The sequence below is a fragment of the Phascolarctos cinereus genome, unplaced genomic scaffold, assembly GCF_003287225.1.
Source record: "Phascolarctos cinereus isolate Bilbo 61053 unplaced genomic scaffold, phaCin_HiC Scaffold_2;HRSCAF=192, whole genome shotgun sequence".
In the NCBI taxonomy this organism is placed as follows: Eukaryota; Metazoa; Chordata; class Mammalia; order Diprotodontia; family Phascolarctidae; genus Phascolarctos; species Phascolarctos cinereus.
The window spans coordinates 325584300-325601801 of record NW_027555625.1 but is presented as its reverse complement, the minus strand read 5'-3'; the positions used below and the strand labels follow the sequence as shown (position 1 = coordinate 325601801).

Genomic DNA, 17502 nt, shown 5'->3' with positions numbered 1-17502 from the left:
GCCAGAAGATACTAAATTGGGCCTGGAGCCGTGGGTGGGAAAATCAGTCCTGGTCTCTCTGCTGATTCAGTATTAGAGCTGGAAAGGATCTTAGAGATCATCTCATCCCACCTCCTCATTGTACAGATGGGGAGACTGAGGCTCAGAGAGGGGGGAAGGGAGGGAATTAACACTGACTAAGCCCCTCCTGTGTGCCAGGCACTGTACAAATTTTATCTTGATAGTTGATCCTCACAACAACCCTGGGAGGTAGGTGTTGTTATTATTATTATTTTTTTGGTGAGGCAACTGGGGTTAAGTGACTTGCCCAGAGTCACACAGCTAGTGAGTGTTATGTGTCTGAGGCCAGACCTGAACTCAGGTCCTCCTCACTCCAGGGCCTGTGCTCTATCCACTGTACCACCTAGCTGCCCCTGGTGTTATTATTTATCCCCATTTTATAGAATGAGGAAATTGAGGCAGACAGAAATTAAGTGATTTGCCCAGAGTCACATTGCTAGTAAGTGTCTGAAACTGGATTTGAACTCAGGTCTTCCTGACTCCAGACCTAGTACTTTATCCACTTTGTCACTTAGAGAAGGAGCATAAGTTCATTTTCCTATCTGTTCCAAAGAAGGTGGAGCTTTGCCCTTTCTAGAGCTATGTAGGCTGCCCAGGACGAGCCTGGGAGGAGCTTTGTGGGGAAGCTAGGAATATTCCTGGGAGCCTGGATGCTGGACCAAGGGCTGGGTGGAGGCCCCTCTGGTGCTACTGTTCGTCCTTAGGGCCACTCAGGATTTAGGCCTGAAGTGGAGAGGGGTGACTACTCTCTCATATGATGGGCAGGGCATTCATTGTCGTCATGCTGCTCACCCCTTTGGCACTGGCTTGAACTGGTTGGCAGCGGCCCATGCCTGGGGAACTCTGGAAATAGCTGCCCCCAGCCACCACCTGGGTGCCCTACTTTGCTGACTCCCTGACGCCATTTGTGTCTCTATCCACAGAAACATGGCCGAGGGCAGGTCCTTTTCGACATGGTCTGTGAACACCTCAACCTCTTGGAGAAGGACTACTTTGGGCTGACCTTCTGTGACCCAGACAGCCAGAAGGTACTGGAATTAAGGACCGGGCCTAGGGAGCCTCCTGACTCCTTGAGGTCTCCCCATCCTCTCCCTCCTCTGGCTACAAGCCCCTCCCTGACCATCTCCCTTTCTCCTTCATTTCCATTCCCCAAATACCTCATTCATTAGCAAACAGCCTACTATGTGTAGGACCCTGTGTTTTGCTCTTTTCAGGGACTGGGAAGAGAGGATAGATGAAACAGACCTGTTTTCTGACCTCACAGAGCCCTTGGTTAGGGAAGAGGAAGTTGGGGGGGGTGCAACAAAGCAGCAGCTACTAGAGGGAGATAAGACAAAGAGATCTATTATGCACAATAGAGCGTGATAAAGGAGGCCTGAGGGAGTCTGGAGCTAAAAAAGAGGGGAGATCATTTTCAGCTGGGGGGGCCTCAGAAAAGGCTAAAGAAGGGGTAGTCATTTGATAGTAGGGAGGAGCTGGGCTCCAAGCAGCTCCAGCAGAACTCTCTGAGATGGGAAAGTGCAGATGCTTTTAGGGGTTGGAATGTTGTTCAGTGCTGAAGGGTGGGGTATGGGAGGAGCAGCAGAGGGAGAGAAGTCCGTTTGAGGCTGCGCATATGGACTCATAAGGACAGCATTCCTAATGATCCCAGGTCTTCATTTCCTCCTTCACCTTCCTGCCCAGCTCAGTTAATAATAAAACTTTTCTAGGCTTAGCACACATTATTCGCTTTCACAGACTCTCTGTTCTAGCCAAACCGGACTTGATGCTCTTCCTCATACATAGCATTCCATCTCCCATCTCTGCCTGGAATTCACTTTCTCCTCCACTTGACCATTTGGAATCTGTGTTCTCAAGTACCACCTCCCACTGGAGGCCTTTCTCAGTTCCCTGGGCTTCTAGCACCTCCCCACTCTCTCCCATTGTATTCATTTTGTAAGAATCTTATAAATATATATATTTATACATAAACTTATGTACTCATGGTGTCTGTCCCCCAGTATAAAATGTATACCCCTGAGGGACAAGGATCATTTCATTTTAGTCTCTGTCTCCTAAGTACTTGGCATAGTGCCTGGCACATAGTAAGCACTTAATAAATGTTTGTTGATTGATTCTTGGAAAGGGTGGTACTTGAGTTGGACTTTAAAGGGTAAGTAGAATTCAGCCAGTAAAAGAGCATATAGGAAACAACCCAAGCAAGGGCCAGAGAGGTTTTTTTTATGTATAGTCATTCTGTGTATTCTAATTCTTTTTCCTTCCGTTTTCATTAGACGTCTTTTCATGTTTCTTTATATGTTACTTTTTTATGGAACAATAATTTTACAGTACATTGATGTACCATAATTTGTTTAGCCATTCCCCAATCATTGGACATATAGACCGTTGACTTGTTTTTTTTCCCCCACAATTACAGACAAAGCCATTAGGAATGACTGATATATGTGACCAATGAGTCACTTTTTTTAATCAATCAACCATAATTTATTAAACACCTACTATATGCCAGGCACCATGCTAGTCAGTTAACAAGCATTTTTAAACACCTGCTGTGTGCTGGGTATTGCACTTAGTGCTGGAGATAAAAAGGAAAAAAAGATGAGACAATCTGACAGCCTCTAAGCACAAGAAGGTTATATTTTATATGTGGAGACAATGTGTGCTTATGTAAGTATGCACAAAATAAATACAAGTAACTTTGCCGCAAGAGATGTACTAGCAACTGAGAGGGTGATCAGGAAAGGCTTCATGTAGAAGGTGGCACTTAAGCTGTGTTTTTAAGGAAATAAACTAGGAATCGTAAGAGGCAGAGGTGAGTGGGGAGTGCATTCTAAGTATGGACGACATCCAGTCCAAAAACAAGCAGGTGGAAAATGGAATGTTCCATATAACAAATACCAAGAAGGTCAGTTTGGCTGGATCATAGCATGCATAAAGGGGAGTACTGTGCAATAAGAATGGAAAGGTAGGTTAGGACCAACCAGGTTGTGAAATTTGATCCTAGAGCCATTGGAGTTGAATTGGGGAATGACATGGTCTCAGTCTTGCTGAGGGAAAGTCACTTTGCCAGCTTCCTGGAAGAGGAGGAAGGACTTGAGAGCCTAAAGACTAATTAGGAAGCTATTGCAGTAGTCCAGATGACAGGTCATAATGTCTGAACTGGAGTGGTAGCTATATGAGTAGAGAGAAAGGGATAGATGGATGGGAGAGATGGCACATAGACATCGAGATAACTATCCATTGGATATGTTGGAGAGACAGTGAGGAGTCCAAGATTGGGAACCTGGGTGACTGAAAGGATGATAGCATCCTATAATAAGATCAAGTCAGTAAGCATTTGTTAAATGCCTCCTATGCACCAGATACTGTGCCAACTGCTACACAGAAATAAGGAAGTTTGAAAGTGTGGGTTTGGGAGGAAAGTTAGTGAGTTCTCCTTTATATGGGATGGCCAGTTCAAAATTAGGCAGTTGGTGATGCAGTACTCTAGTTTAGGAGGGATAGAGGGGCAGGTATGTAGATATCTATGTATGTAGATTTGGAAGTCAATGTGTAGTGATGATAATTAAACCCATGAGAGCGATGAGGTCACCATGTGATTGAGTAAGAGAGCCAAGGACAAGGCTTTGGGGTATATATACCATTAGGGTATATGATGGATAATGGCCCAGCAAAGGAAACTGAAAAGGAGTGGTCACCACATGGGGGAGATTCCAAGAGGAAGTAGCGTCTGCAAAATGTTGCAATGAAGAGGGTGTCCAGGAAGAGATGGCAGTCAAGAGTGTCAAATGCAGCAGAGAAGTCCAGAGGGGTGGATGATGAAGTCTGAAGCCAGATTTCAAGGGGTTGAGATGAGAGTTAAAAAAGAAGCAGAAGTAAGGAATTAAGGGAGCTTTTTCTAGGAATTTGACTGAGAAAAGGAGGAAAGATAAAGGATGATAGCTTGAGGGGATGGTAGTGTCTAATATATATATAGATATAGATAGATAGATAGATAGATAGATAGATAGATAGATAGATATAGATATAGATATTGCCTTGCATTAGCAAGGGTCCAACTGATATTAACATAAATTGTTAGGGAACTCAATCTCCAAGCCTTAGGATTTCTTTCAGCTCTGTTCAGGAGCATATGAGTAGGAAGGAAGGAAGTGGAAGGTGGGAGTAATCCAGGGTTGGGTTTTGGCAAGACATAGGTGGTGACAGGGCTATAGGGCAAGGGATTCAAGAGTAGAGGACAATGTAGAGTTGAACTGGTTAATTATAAGGTTGAGATTAGGAAGGGAGGTAAGTGAAAGTCAGAACAGGGTTGTTGGCTGGGAAAGTACTGAGAGGTGAAAGCATTGAGGTCATAGTGAGGTGAACTGGTTCAGGAAGAGTAAGGCAGAGGGAAAGAATGAATGGTGGGAGGTTATGATCAGATAAAGGAATTTTATAACATCCTTAAGGAAAAGGTCTCATAGTAGGACCAGCAGGTCAAGTTTTATGATTTGCAATTTATGATTTACTGACCCCTTCTTAGCCTCACTTCTTCCTTTCCTCCTTCATTGTTCCCTCTGAGCATCTCTCTTTTCTTTTTTAGAACTGGCTGGACCCTTCCAAGGAAATCAAGAAACAGATACGTAGTGAGTAGAACGAAGACCAAAGATTGTGGTGGGGCAGGTGGAGTGTTGTTGGTGATGATGATGATGATGATGATGATAAATGACAGTGATACAGCCATTTAAAATGTGCAGAGCTTTCTATATACTTTCTCATTTGATCCTCACAACCGTCTTCTAAGATAGGTGCAACAGGTATCAACATACCCATTTTATAGATAAGGAAAGAGAGGCTCAGAGAAGTTATAAGTGACTTGCCTATGGTCACACAATTGGTAAATTTCAGATCTGAAACTTCAAGATCTGAACTCAGGTTTTCCTGATGCTCTATCCACCAAATCCCAGTGTTAGATGTATGGGGAGGCTCAAAGATGGGGTAGGGTTGGAACTTGGCCCCTTGAGTAGATGAGTCTTGGGCTACTTCCAGCCAGCCAGATACTTAGGTATTTAAAGGAACTTCACATCCATTATATCATTTGGTCATTGGACCATCCCCCAAAGGCAAAAAGTCAGGTCCTAATTTGGGGACTGGAGATCTGAAAAGGAAAAGGATTTATTCAGTGTCACATGGTTCATTTCATGGCAGAGCTAGACCTTCAATAGAAGCTGCAGAGAGATGGGATTAGGCTCAATGTAAAGAAAAACTTTGTGAAAATGAGAGGTGCCCAGAATAGAAATTTCATCTCAGGATATTCTTGAATTCAACAAACATTTATCAAGTGCCTATTTTGCACAAAGGATTGTCTTGGGTGCTGGGGATAATAAAGGTGCAAACACAATAGTCTCTGTCCTAAAAAGGAGCCTACCTTCCATTTGAGGGGAAAAGGAGCCTACCTTCCATTTGAGGGATATGATATATACCCAGATAAAGAAGTGAAAGATAATTCTTGGTGGGGTGGAGCGTGAGGGGCAGGGGAGGAAGGGGCAAGGGCAAGAATTAACAACTGGAGGGGATCAGGGAAGCTTTTATAGAGAGGTAGCACTGAAACTGAACTTTGAATGGTAATAATAATTTTGAAAGACAGAGATGGGGAGAGAGTGCATGCAGAATATCTTCTGCAAAGGCCCAGAGGTGGGATATAATGGAATGCTGTTAAGTCTGAGTCACAGCTAGTCATTCAGTTTGGCTGGAACCTAAGTGCCTGAAGGAGAGTAATGTGGAGTGAATTGGTGTTTGGAGCCAGGTTATAGAGAGCTTTAAAAACCAGGCTGAGCAGTTTGCATTTCATCCTAGAGCCAATAGGGAGCCACTGAAGAATTTTGAGCAGGGTCAGAATTTTGATATGGTCCGACGATGGCCTTTTGGCAGCTGTAGAGAGTGAATTACAAAGAAGAGCAACTGGAAACAGAGATGATAATGAGCAAATCAATATAATATATTATATACTATAATAATAATATTTAACTTACACTTCATTCCATTGGACTGGAACTATTTACTGTATTTGATACAACTTTAACTTCAAATAATGTGTTCACCATTTGTACTAATGGTACTGTAATACCAAGGAGAGGCAATGAGGGCTTAAGAGAGTAGTAGTATGAGTGGAAAGAAATGAATGGATATGAAGGTAGAATTGATAAGATTTGGTGATCAATTGGATGAGAGTGGTAGGTTGGGTAAGGTTAGGAGGAGGGAAGTGTGAAGGGTGATTCCAAGGTTGTCCATCTATGTGACTAATAGGATCTTGAAACCCTTCACAGAAATAGGAAAATTTGGGAGAGGAAGAGGTTTTGGGCAGGGGAGGTTAGTGGGGGGAAATGAGGAGTTCTGTTTTGAACATGTTGAGCTTACAGTGCCAATGGGGTATTTTGGAGGATCTGTCCAGAGAGTTGGGAGGGATGAATCTATAGTTGAGAAGAGACATGAAGGCTAGATTTGTGGCCTCTAAGGTCCCTTGTCACTCTAAGAACCTGTAGTTTTATGATACAGATTTAGATGTCATCCGTGTAGAGCTGTTAATTGAACATAGGGGAATCAATGAGATCACTAAAGGAAAGAGAGAAGGGAAGAGAGCTCAGGACTGAATCTTGGGAGAACCGGTGGTTAGGGGCTAAGAGTGGGAGATGGATGATGATCTAATGAAGGGTAACAGAGGGCAACCACATAGGTGGGTAGAGAATCAAAGAGGGCTGAGTTGCGGAATCCAAGGGAGCAGAGTATCCAGGAAGGAAGAGGTGATTACCAATGGTCCTCCTGCTGGTCAGATTCTTGGGATCAACAGGGCTGCTACAGGGGCCCAGACCAGTCAGTCTTTCTGGAACTAGAGACTCTAGCAGGGCTCTGGGATCATTCTAAGTGGGAATTCTTTTTGTCTGACTCTGTATAGAAGGGGCTGATGGTTGTCACAGCCTAGGACCCCTTCCCCCATCTCCCCCCTACTCCCCTGGAAGTCCTGATAGAGCTTTGACCCCAAAGCTAGGAGATGAATATTCAGCTTCTGACTGTCTTGCTGACTGCGAGACCCTAGGAAGTCTTTTGTCTCTGCTTTAGCTTCCTCCTCTGTAAAATGGGACAGTTGGACTTGACCAGCCTCTGAGTCTTTCTAGCTGGAAAGAACATTGGTTTTGGAATCAGGACTCGGGTTCAAATTGTGGCTCTGCCACTTACTGCCTGTGTCACCTTGGGCAGGTGACTTAACCTCCTTTCATCTCAGTTTCCTCAGCTGTAAAAGGAGAGGGTTAAACTGGATGACCTCTGAGGTCACTTCTAGCTCTAGAACTCTGATCCTAGTTCTGGTATTCTATGATTCTATGAATCCTAGTTTACTTCAAGGGTCACTCTTTTGTCTGGGCCTGTTTTCTTGTCATCTCCCCCCAATTCCGAATAGAGGAATGCAGGGAAACATTCTTGGTTAATTGAAGGCACTTTTGACCTGGATTCTGGTTAGTCAAGCATTGTGTGTAACGCAGATTCAGAGGCTCCATGTGAAAAGAGCACTAGTCTGGGGGTCAGTCCTGAGTTCAAATCCTAGTTCCATCACTGCTACCAAATGAGAATGATCCTGGACAAATCAGTTCCCTTCTCTGGGACTCAGCTCCCTCATCTATAAAATTAAGATAACCATACTTGCGTCCTGCCTCACTGGATTATGGTGAGGAAAGTGCTTTGCAGATTTTAAAACACTATAGAAGTGAGAGCTCTCGTTATCGTCTTTATTATGCATGGAGGCAGGAGAGACTCTAGTTCCACCAGGGAGAAATCAAAGTCATCCTTAAAGCGCGGACTGCTAGAGGCTTAGACATCATCATCTAGCCTAGCTTCTTATTTTGTAGAAGAGGAAGGTCATGTGGTAAGTTGGGGAAGTTGGGATTAGAACTCAGGTCTTCTTGTTCTCAGTCTCCAGGGGTGGGGAACTTGCCTCATGTGGCCTCGAGGCTGCAGATTTAGAGAAAGGGTTGCATTTGAGGACCTAGAGGGTCACATGTGGCCTTGAGGCCTCAGGTTCCCCCACCCCTGGCTAGGGCTATTCCACATGACATGGGATAGAGGCTGATAGTGAAAAGAGCCCTACATTTAGGGTCAAAAGATATGCATTTACTTTCCATCTTAGCTATTTTTCTATATGACCTTGGACAAATCATGTCCCCTCTCTGGGCCTCAGTTTCTCTGTAATTATTGGACTAGATGACCTAAATATTCTATAAATCTGTAGCCTTGGAAAGAACTGGGAGCCAGAACCCCCTTATCCCAAAGGGAGTTGCCATTTTGTGGGGGCTAGGCCAGGCTGTCTTTGGACAGATGGGGCTAGGGAGGCCCTTCTAGGTGAGAGGGGATGGGTGGGCTTGGTGGCAAAATGCCCATGCCCTCTATTCTCCCCACGTCTAGCTTCTTAGTGTCTGGAGAGATAAGCCCCCTAGCTCCCCAGTCCTTTGGCTGGGAAGCTGTAGCTGAGTCTGTTTCCATGACAACTGGGAGACAGGCAGGAGATGTTAGCTATCACTCATGCGTGGGGGTGGGGGAAGTTTGGAAGGATTGTTCTTTTTGGTTCCTGTGGTCCAAAGAGATTTATTAGGGCCTGTGTGTAGGCCCCAGCTGGGGCTCCTAGCTACTCTGGAGACACTCCCATCCTATCTAAGAAAACACAGCAGTTCCAATATGCCTGGGCTGGAGTACAAGACACAACAGCAGAGAATCAGTTTCTAAACCTGAGCTGTACAAGGGAGTCGCTGAAGGGGGATGCAGCACTCAGAGGTGGTTTCTTGGAGGAGGCAGGATTCACAGAGTCTTAGAATTAGAAGGCACCCGAAAAGTTATCTACTCTACCCTTGAGCACTCCTTCTACAGTATTTCTAACAATAATCATCCTTCACATTTCTAGAGCACTTTAAGGTTTACAAAGCATTTTCACAACAAATAACCCAGTGAGGTATGTAATACAAGTGATATTTTTACAGGTGAGGAAAACTGAGGCTCAGGAGGGGAACTGATTTACCCAATGTCATATAGCAAGTATATCAGAGCCAGGATTCCAATCCAGATTCCTACCTCCAAGTCTAGGACTGTTTCTATGACACTATACCATATTAACTCTGATTGCACATGCCTAGTGACATGAAACTCACTACCCCCTGAAGCAGTCTGTTTCATCACTGGACTGCTCTGATCATTAGAATGATCTTCCTTATACTGGACTGAAATATGCTGCCATGTACCTTCCTCACACTGCTCTCACGGGCCACTTATGTCTCTTCCCTGTGACAGTTTGTCATATGCTGTCAGACAGCAGTTCCATCTCGCTTAAGGCTTCTCTTTTCCAGAAAGGAACATCCTTAGTTCCTTCGGCTGGTCCTCCTTCAGCTTGATTTTGAGTCCTCTCCCCATCCTGGTCTCCCGTTTCTTGATACACTCCAGCGTATCCCTGTGTGATGAACAAATACCTCTTGGTCTCAGTTCTCACATCTGTAAAATAGGAATAACAAAGTTCTGCCCTGTCTTCCTAATCGGCTTGTTATGATGTGATCTATATGAGGGCACATTGAAACATTAAAAGCAGGTGTCAGGGCAGCTAGGTGGTACAGTGGGTAGAGCACCGGCCCTGGAATTCAGGAGGACCTGAGTTCAAATCTAGCCTCAGATACATAACATTTACTAGCTGTGTGACCCTGGGCAAGTCACTTAACCCCATTGCCTAGCCAAAAAAAAAAAAAAGCAGGTGTCATACGTGAGGTGACATAAGTGTGACTGAGCCATCCACAGTGATGGGGACATTTCTGATCCCTGCTTGTTTCCTCCCTGCAGGTGGCCCCTGGAATTTTGCCTTCACAGTCAAATTCTATCCTCCAGATCCAGCCCAGCTCACAGAAGACATCACAAGGTGAGAGGCAAGTGGTCTTTCTTGGGCAGTCCTAGGGACAACTGGCTGTGAGCAAACCGTTGTTTAAATACATGTGCCCATAGCCTGGAAGGCGGGTAGATATGGGAGGGGTGCATGTGGCCCAGGGATCTTGTGACCATGAGTGTGTGTGTGCTCACATAGGGAGCAATGTGAATAGTATCAGTTTGTGGACGTAGAAGCGCTTGGAGGAAAGTGACTGTCCAGATGAGAACAAGGCGGGCAGAGGGCAGACTGTTTATGTGTATGTGGTGGGGTGCTCATCACAGGGCAATTCACAGTCTTAGAATGTCAGAGCTAGAAAGGACCTTAAAGAATATCTGCTTTAATCATCTGATTTTATGGGGGAGATAACATAGCAGCAAGGGAAGGAAGGGAATTGTCCAAGGTTACACAGTCAGTAAGTATCCAAGTCAGAACTCAAACCCAGGTCTTCTATTGTATGTCTGTAGGTAACAGATCATATACCTTGGCAGGATATGGGGAGGAGAGTAGGGGCCAGAGAGACATCAGGGGAATTAGAGGAAGGAGGATTCCTGGGGAATAAATCATCTGGCCACAGCCTTATCTGCTCCTTGACCATGCTAGGCCTCAATTTCCCCATTTGTAAGTGAGACTTGTACTGAATTATCTCTAAGGTACCATACCAACTCCAACTCCTATGATCTCCAGACCTATAACCAGACTTGCCTAAGCTTGTCCTCAGCCCCTCCTGACTTTGGGGAGCCAAGCGGACCCAGAGGATCATCCATTTAGAACTGGAAGGGACCTTGAGTCCAAAGCCTCCTCACAGATAAGGAAACTAAGACTCAGGCTAAATGATTTGTCCCGAGTCACACAGCTAAGTGTCTGACCCTGAACTTTAGGCTTCAGAGAGACAGATCTAGCCTCTAGTACTCAGCCATCATTCTAATTGTGCTTATGGCTATTCCTCAGGTTCATTTACTTTTTCTATTTTTATTTATTTTTTTTTTTGGTGAGGCAGTTGGGATTAAATGACGTGCCCAGAGTCACATAGCTAGTGAGTGTCATGTGTCTGAGGCCGGATTTGAACTCAGGTGCTCCTGACTCCAGGGTCCGTGCTCTATCCACTGCACCCAGGTTCATTTACTGATCCTGTAACAGAGTCAGTAGGCCATGGCAGTGAGATGTTGGCTGTGAGTCATTTTGAGCAGAGGGGCAACGTTGAGCCATTGACATTCCCGTCTGGGTCCTTGGCACCTACAAGGCCACCTGTTGGCAAGACAGCATCATAAGTGAGATTGAAGTCATTCAGTGTCAGCTCATTATCCGCTGTGAAGGTAGCCACCATAGCCTTGATCTCAATCATACCACCTTCAGAGTCACTTCCCCCAAGCTGAGGATACCAGTAGTGGAGGTGGGCCCTGGGATCCCAGAGACTGTGGAGCCTGTATATTTGGGACAGTTAGTTAACGTAGTGGTTGAAGTACTAGATGTGGAATCAGGAAGACCTGAGTTTTGATACTTGCTAGCTGAGTGATTCTGGGCAAGTTGTTTAAGCCTTCTCAGCCTCAGTTTCTTCATCTGTAAAATGGGGATAATAATAGCACCTACTTCCCAGGGTGGTTGTGATGCTCAAATGAAGTAAAATGTGGAAAGCACTTTGCAAATCTTAAAGCACTATGTAAATGCTAGCTATTTTTACTATTATTAGCACCTCACATAGAGAGCTTAGATAGATGACATTGATACAGCACTTTAAGTTTTGCCAGGTAATTTAGATACATTATCTCATTTGATCCTCAAAAAAACCTCTGAGGCAGGTGCTGTTATCCTCAATTTGCAGATGAAAAAAATTGAGGTTAAGTAATTTGCTCAGATACAAAACTAGTAAGAGTCTGGGGTGGAATTTGAATCCAGACCATCCCAACTCCAAGTCCAGTGCTCTAGCCACTGTCGTGTTGACATCAATATAGTACTTGAAGGTTTGCAAATCACTTGATATCCATTTTCCCATTTAATCCACTCAAGAATGTTGACTGATTGCCACCTTCCAGGAACTAAGCCCTTCTGGGTAGGGAACCATCAGGGACCAGAGGGCCAGAGAAAGACAGGAAGAGGAAGTCCTGATACAAACTGAGCTCATGTGAACAGTAGGAGATGGACTGGTTGGAGGTGATTGAGGGAGACTAGAAATGTGGTGTGGTGATAGAAAGTGTCCTGAACCTGGTATCAGGAGAATAGCATTCTAGTATCAGTTCTGCCACTAATTTACTATCAGATCCTAAGTAAATCTCTTTCCTTCTCTGGGTCTCACCTAGAAACAAAAGGTTCAGAGAAGATACTCTCTCTGATCTCTTCCAGCTATAACATTCTGTGTCCTTGAGGTAGTTAGGTCCTGGATAGTGAGTGAAGACATGGCCTTCTGGCTGGACTTAAATGGACTTGACCTTCCAAGGATCCTGATGGATCCTTGATCCATCTGGCTGTGTCCAGGATTATCCTTGGAGACTCCCAGAAGGTTGCCTTCACCCTAGGATACCCCATGCCGTGGGCTTGTTACTTAGAGCTCCTCGTTCTGAATCTCTGTGCAAGGGTGCTGCACCTGCATAGCACACTCTTTCTGCCGCCCCCAGATACTACCTGTGCCTGCAGCTGAGGGCAGACATCATCACCGGCCGGCTACCCTGCTCCTTTGTCACACACGCGTTGCTGGGCTCCTATGCCGTTCAGGCTGAGCTGGGAGACTTTGATGCCGAGGAACACGTGGGTAACTATGTCAGCGAGCTCCGCTTTGCCCCCAACCAGACCAAAGAGCTGGAGGAGAGAATCATGGAACTGCACAAGACTTACAGGTAAGCTTGCCATACCCCCTCCCACCTGGGAGCCCAGGGAGCCCTGCTCTGTGACCTTTTGGGGAAGCTTGTGGATTGGTAAAACATCTGAGTCATGAGTGACCTCAGTGACAAGGCCTGGAGAGAGTGAGGGACAGCAACCAGTAAGCAGTAGAGTTGGTATTCAAACCCAGGCCCTCTGACTCCCAAGTTCAATGCTCTCTGCACTATATTATGCTGCTAATTACTTACTTCTCTTACGTCCTTTATCTCCTTTACTCTCTTTCCCATTTCTTCTCTCTTCTTCTAGGACTAGGAAGATATTGACATCATGCTGTGACTCTGTGCCAATGTAATTCCTCACCTTATGCAGGAATTCTCTCTAGATCATGAGTTCTGGCCCTTTTTTTGTGCTGTAGACCCCTTTGGCAGTGTGGTGAACAGTGGAGGAATCCTTGATTATTTAATATAAAAAAAGTATCACAGACTCCTCCTTTCAGCAATATCTTTTTTTTTTTGGAGAGGAAATTCTTGGTTTCAGCCAAGTCCCAGTGGAGATGCTACTAAAAAAATACCATCACCAGAGACAAGATAGCATTGGACTCTTCCACTTGATTGATTTAGATACCGCTTCACAGGTTCCTTCATCAGTTTCTATAGTTGTCACAGTCTCTTCTACATCTGCCAAAATCATGTTTATGGGGAAGCTAGGTGGTGCAGTGGATAGAGCACCAGCCCTGGAGTCAGGAGGACCTAAGTTCAAATGCGGCCTCAGACACTTACTAGCTGTGTGACCCTGGGCAAGTCGCTTAATCCCAATTGCCTCAAAAAAAAAAAAAAAAGAAAGGCTATGTTTAATAACAGCTTAGAAGACTAATCTAAACCGTCCACCATATTTCCAATATGTCTCCTTTTGCTTTTCCCAGTGAATTCTTTATGCTTATTATTTCTTATGGTGTAGGAATATTCCATTACATTCATATACCATAATTTATTCAGCCATTCTCCAATCATTGGGCATATACAAAGACTTATATGAATACACCTACAGGATAATTTTTATATAAATAAAAGACCAAAATAATTAAAGAATGATTCCAGATCCATGGCTAGGTCCTGCTAATACAGTGAAAGTATTATGTCCCAAATCATAGGTTTAGTGCTATACCAAACAAATTACAAAAAAATACTTGATGGAAATATACAAAATACTAAAATTCATTTGGAAGAATAAAGAGTCAAGAATTTCAAGGGATATAATGACAAGAAGAGAGAGGCTGTGTGGTGTTAGTGGACAGAGAGCTAACTTTAAAGACAGGAATATTTGGGTTCAAGACTCATCTTTGACACATACTGGCTATGGGACCTTGGGCGGGTCATTTAACATTTTTTTTCTATTTTTAAAAAAATTATTTTATTTTAAACTTACAAAATAAAATAAGCTTTTCCATAACACAGTATAATAAAAAGATAATTGCACACGAAACTAAAATCTATTATGTACAACTTGTGATTCCCTTTTAAATATATAAGAAAGGTATCGTATAAATTTCTTTTTTTCCTTTTTTTCTTCCCTGCTCCCCTTTCCCCCTAGAGATGGCTACCTTAGACACAAATAGGTATATATATGGAAAATTATCCTATAGATACTTCTATTGATCAGTTCTTTTTCTGGATGCGGATAGCATATGTCCTTTATTTTTAATTTATGTATTTATAACAGTCAAAATGACTTAGTCATTCAAAGTGCTCTTGGCAACTAACTCTAAAACTGTAAATTGCAGAGAAGGTGCCAATCTACACTGAGAGTGGGAGTTCCCTGATCTGGGAGTTCCCTGTACTGATGAAGTCCTAGGTCTAATCCCCATCCCTGGAATTACAAAAAGGAATGAGGAAGGGAAGCTTAGTGCTATTAGATCTTAGGAGAAAGCAGTAATTATAATAGCTTTCTCATGCTGGATTTCAAAAGCAGAAGAGTTAATAGATGGAGCAGACTAAAATAGCAAGACCTAGAAACAAATGCCAGTAGCAGTCTATTGTTTGATAAACCCGAGAACATGAACCATGGGTGAAGTGACTCAATTCAAAGAGAACCTCTGGAAAAAAGGGGAAGCAGTCTGGTAAAAAATATGTTTTGATCAGCATCTTTCTCCTGTCTATACCACAAAGAATTCAAATGTTTAAAATAAATATAAAAAGTTACACCATTCAAAAATTAGAGGAGGATGGAAAGATAGATCTTTCACAGTTGTGGATAAGGGAAAAATTAGCAACCACACGTGGGAGAGAAGAGATCCTGAAAAACAAAGCAGACAATTGGTCATAAAAATTTTAAGCACTTTTATACAAATTGCTGTAGTCACAACCAGAGAAGCAGATACAGATTGATTAAAAGAAATCTTTCATTTAATAACTGACAAAAATCTGATACCCAAATTTAGAAAAACAGTATTCCTCAGTAGACAAATAAATATTCCAAGGATAGGGGCAGTTTTCAAAAGAAGAAACACAAATTACCAGTTACCATCTCAAAAAAATTCAAAATCCCCCCAAATTTTGGAAATGAAACCTTAAAATGTCCCCTTACAGGTACCAAGCCATAAATAGGCTTTGAAAAAGTGTGAAAACACATTGTTGGAGAGGTTACGGGAAGACAGGTATGCAAGTACATTGTTGAGGATTTGTAAATTAGTTCAACCCTTCCAGAAAACAGTTTGCAATTATGTAAGAACGTTACTAAATTGTTCTTACTTACCCTGTGACCCAGAGAATCCATTTCTGGGACTTAGGAAATTATTGACAACAAGCAAAGGCCTGTATGTACCAGCATGTTCATAGTAACATTATTTGTGATAACAGAAAAGGTGAGAGAAAAATATGTAGCATGTCTATTTTTTTCTTTGAAAAAATTATTGATATCTTTTGTTTTTACATCACCCTCATTTCCCAGTATATTCCTCTCTCCTCCCCTTCCTCCCACAAAGCCAGCCCTTATAACAAAGAAGAAAAAGGAAAAAAATCTGAACAAAACTAACCAACAAGTCAACTCCATCCAACATTCTATGAACATCTATAGTCCCTCCAGCTCTGTAAAGAAGGGAGGGAGGGGAAAAAGAAGAAAGGAGAGAGGGTGGGTGGAGTATTCTCCTCTCATCTTTAGGGCTAAGCCTGATTGCCATAATTACACAGCATTCAGTTTGGGATTTTTGTTATTATTCTTCCCACTTAACATTGTTGCGATGGTTGTGTAAGCGGTCCTGATTGTTAAGGGTTTTAACTCCTTCCATTGGGTGAGTTTTTTTCCTTTTAAGGTATTTGCATAGCTCTTAGACCTGTCCCCTGTGGCCAAGAGGTACAAATGTGATGTTTCTCATGTGTGATAGCCCTTCAGATATTTGAAGACAGCTATCCTGGGTCCCTCGGGTTTTTTCCTTTCCAAAATAAACTTCCTTGAACCATTCCTCATATGACATGGCCTCCAGGCCACTGCCCATCTTGGTTATCCTCTTCTGGACATGCTTCAGACTGTTAATGTACTTTGAAAACTGTGGTCCCAGAGCTGAGCACAACACTCCAGGCGTGGACTAGATTCTCTGTTCTCTCAGGTTCTGGCCTTTCCCTGCTCACTGTGTGCCCTCTTCCCTCACAGGGGCATGACTCCCGGAGAAGCTGAAATCCACTTCCTTGAGAATGCCAAGAAGCTGTCCATGTACGGAGTGGACCTACATCATGCCAAGGTACCCGCTGAAGGCTGGGTAATGAAGTGCTCACTGTTGGGCTTGGGAATGGGGATCCTGGAACTCCCCTGGCCAATCCAGTCATCAGAAAGGAGTTACTCTTGCCTTGTGGTGGGTGCTGTTCACAGACAGAGAAAACTAAGATTTGGTTTCTGCCCTCTATGGTGCAGGTGAACAGTACAGACAGTCAAGATTACAGGATTTCAGGGAGACCTGTTGAGCTTAAGGGGACCAGAGGAGGTTTTCTGGAGGGGAGGACATTTGAGTTGAGCCTGAATGTATGGGTAGAATTTAGCTAAGCAGAGCGGGAGAGAATAAAGAGAAAATCATGAGCGAAGGCGTTGAGGCTCAAATGTGGAAGATTTGCTTCAGAGGGAACCCACTTGGCATTCAAGAGCCACGAAGGGCATTTAGTAGGAGATGTGACTGGAAGTCTAGATTGCACCTAGAATGCCAAGCCAAGGAATTTGGACTTGATTCTATAGGCAATTGGGAACAATTGAAAGATTTTGAGCAGGGGAATGATATGAAGAGAGCTGGTCTTTAGAAAGCTCAGTAAGGCAGTATGAACAGCATGGCTTAGCAAGTAGAAGCAGGGAGACTATTTAGGAGGTTGGTATAATTCTCTGGCTGGAAGGAAAGGGGACTGGGAGTAGCCTTAGCTACCTGAGCTCGGTAGGGTTAGACCGGACCTCTTCCTAAGCTGGACTTAGCCCTCTTCTGTTGGAATTAGCTTCAGGGTTTGCTTAGGGTTTCTTCTTGCTTGACCTATGTGCCCTGAATGGATGATAAACCCAAGTCTTCATATTCTGAGGTACAATGTTTCCTCTGCATACAAGCACCTTCCCAGGCACTGCTTATGAACCAGATGCCTGCCACATGGTGTGCCCTGTGAGCTTTGGCCTTGCTTCTTTAGAGCCAGAGGCACCTTCTGCCTGGTACCTTGGGCCTCCCCCAATAGGATTTAGGATAA

At 43.8% G+C, this 17502-nt stretch overlaps 1 protein-coding gene across 35 annotated transcripts in view; it reads left to right on the top strand.

Annotated features, from left to right (window-relative positions):
- Positions 1-17502, top strand: part of EPB41L1 (erythrocyte membrane protein band 4.1 like 1) — a 107159-nt gene that overhangs the window by 50584 nt on the left and 39073 nt on the right. For all 35 annotated transcript variants that reach the window (XM_020998664.2, XM_020998654.2, XM_020998663.2 and 32 more), the window contains 5 exons: positions 984-1088; positions 4643-4685; positions 9904-9979; positions 12595-12813; positions 16442-16529. In XM_020998664.2, coding sequence (XP_020854323.1) covers positions 984-1088; positions 4643-4685; positions 9904-9979; positions 12595-12813; positions 16442-16529 — 531 coding nt within the window. The remainder of the gene's footprint in view (positions 1-983; positions 1089-4642; positions 4686-9903; positions 9980-12594; positions 12814-16441; positions 16530-17502) is intronic.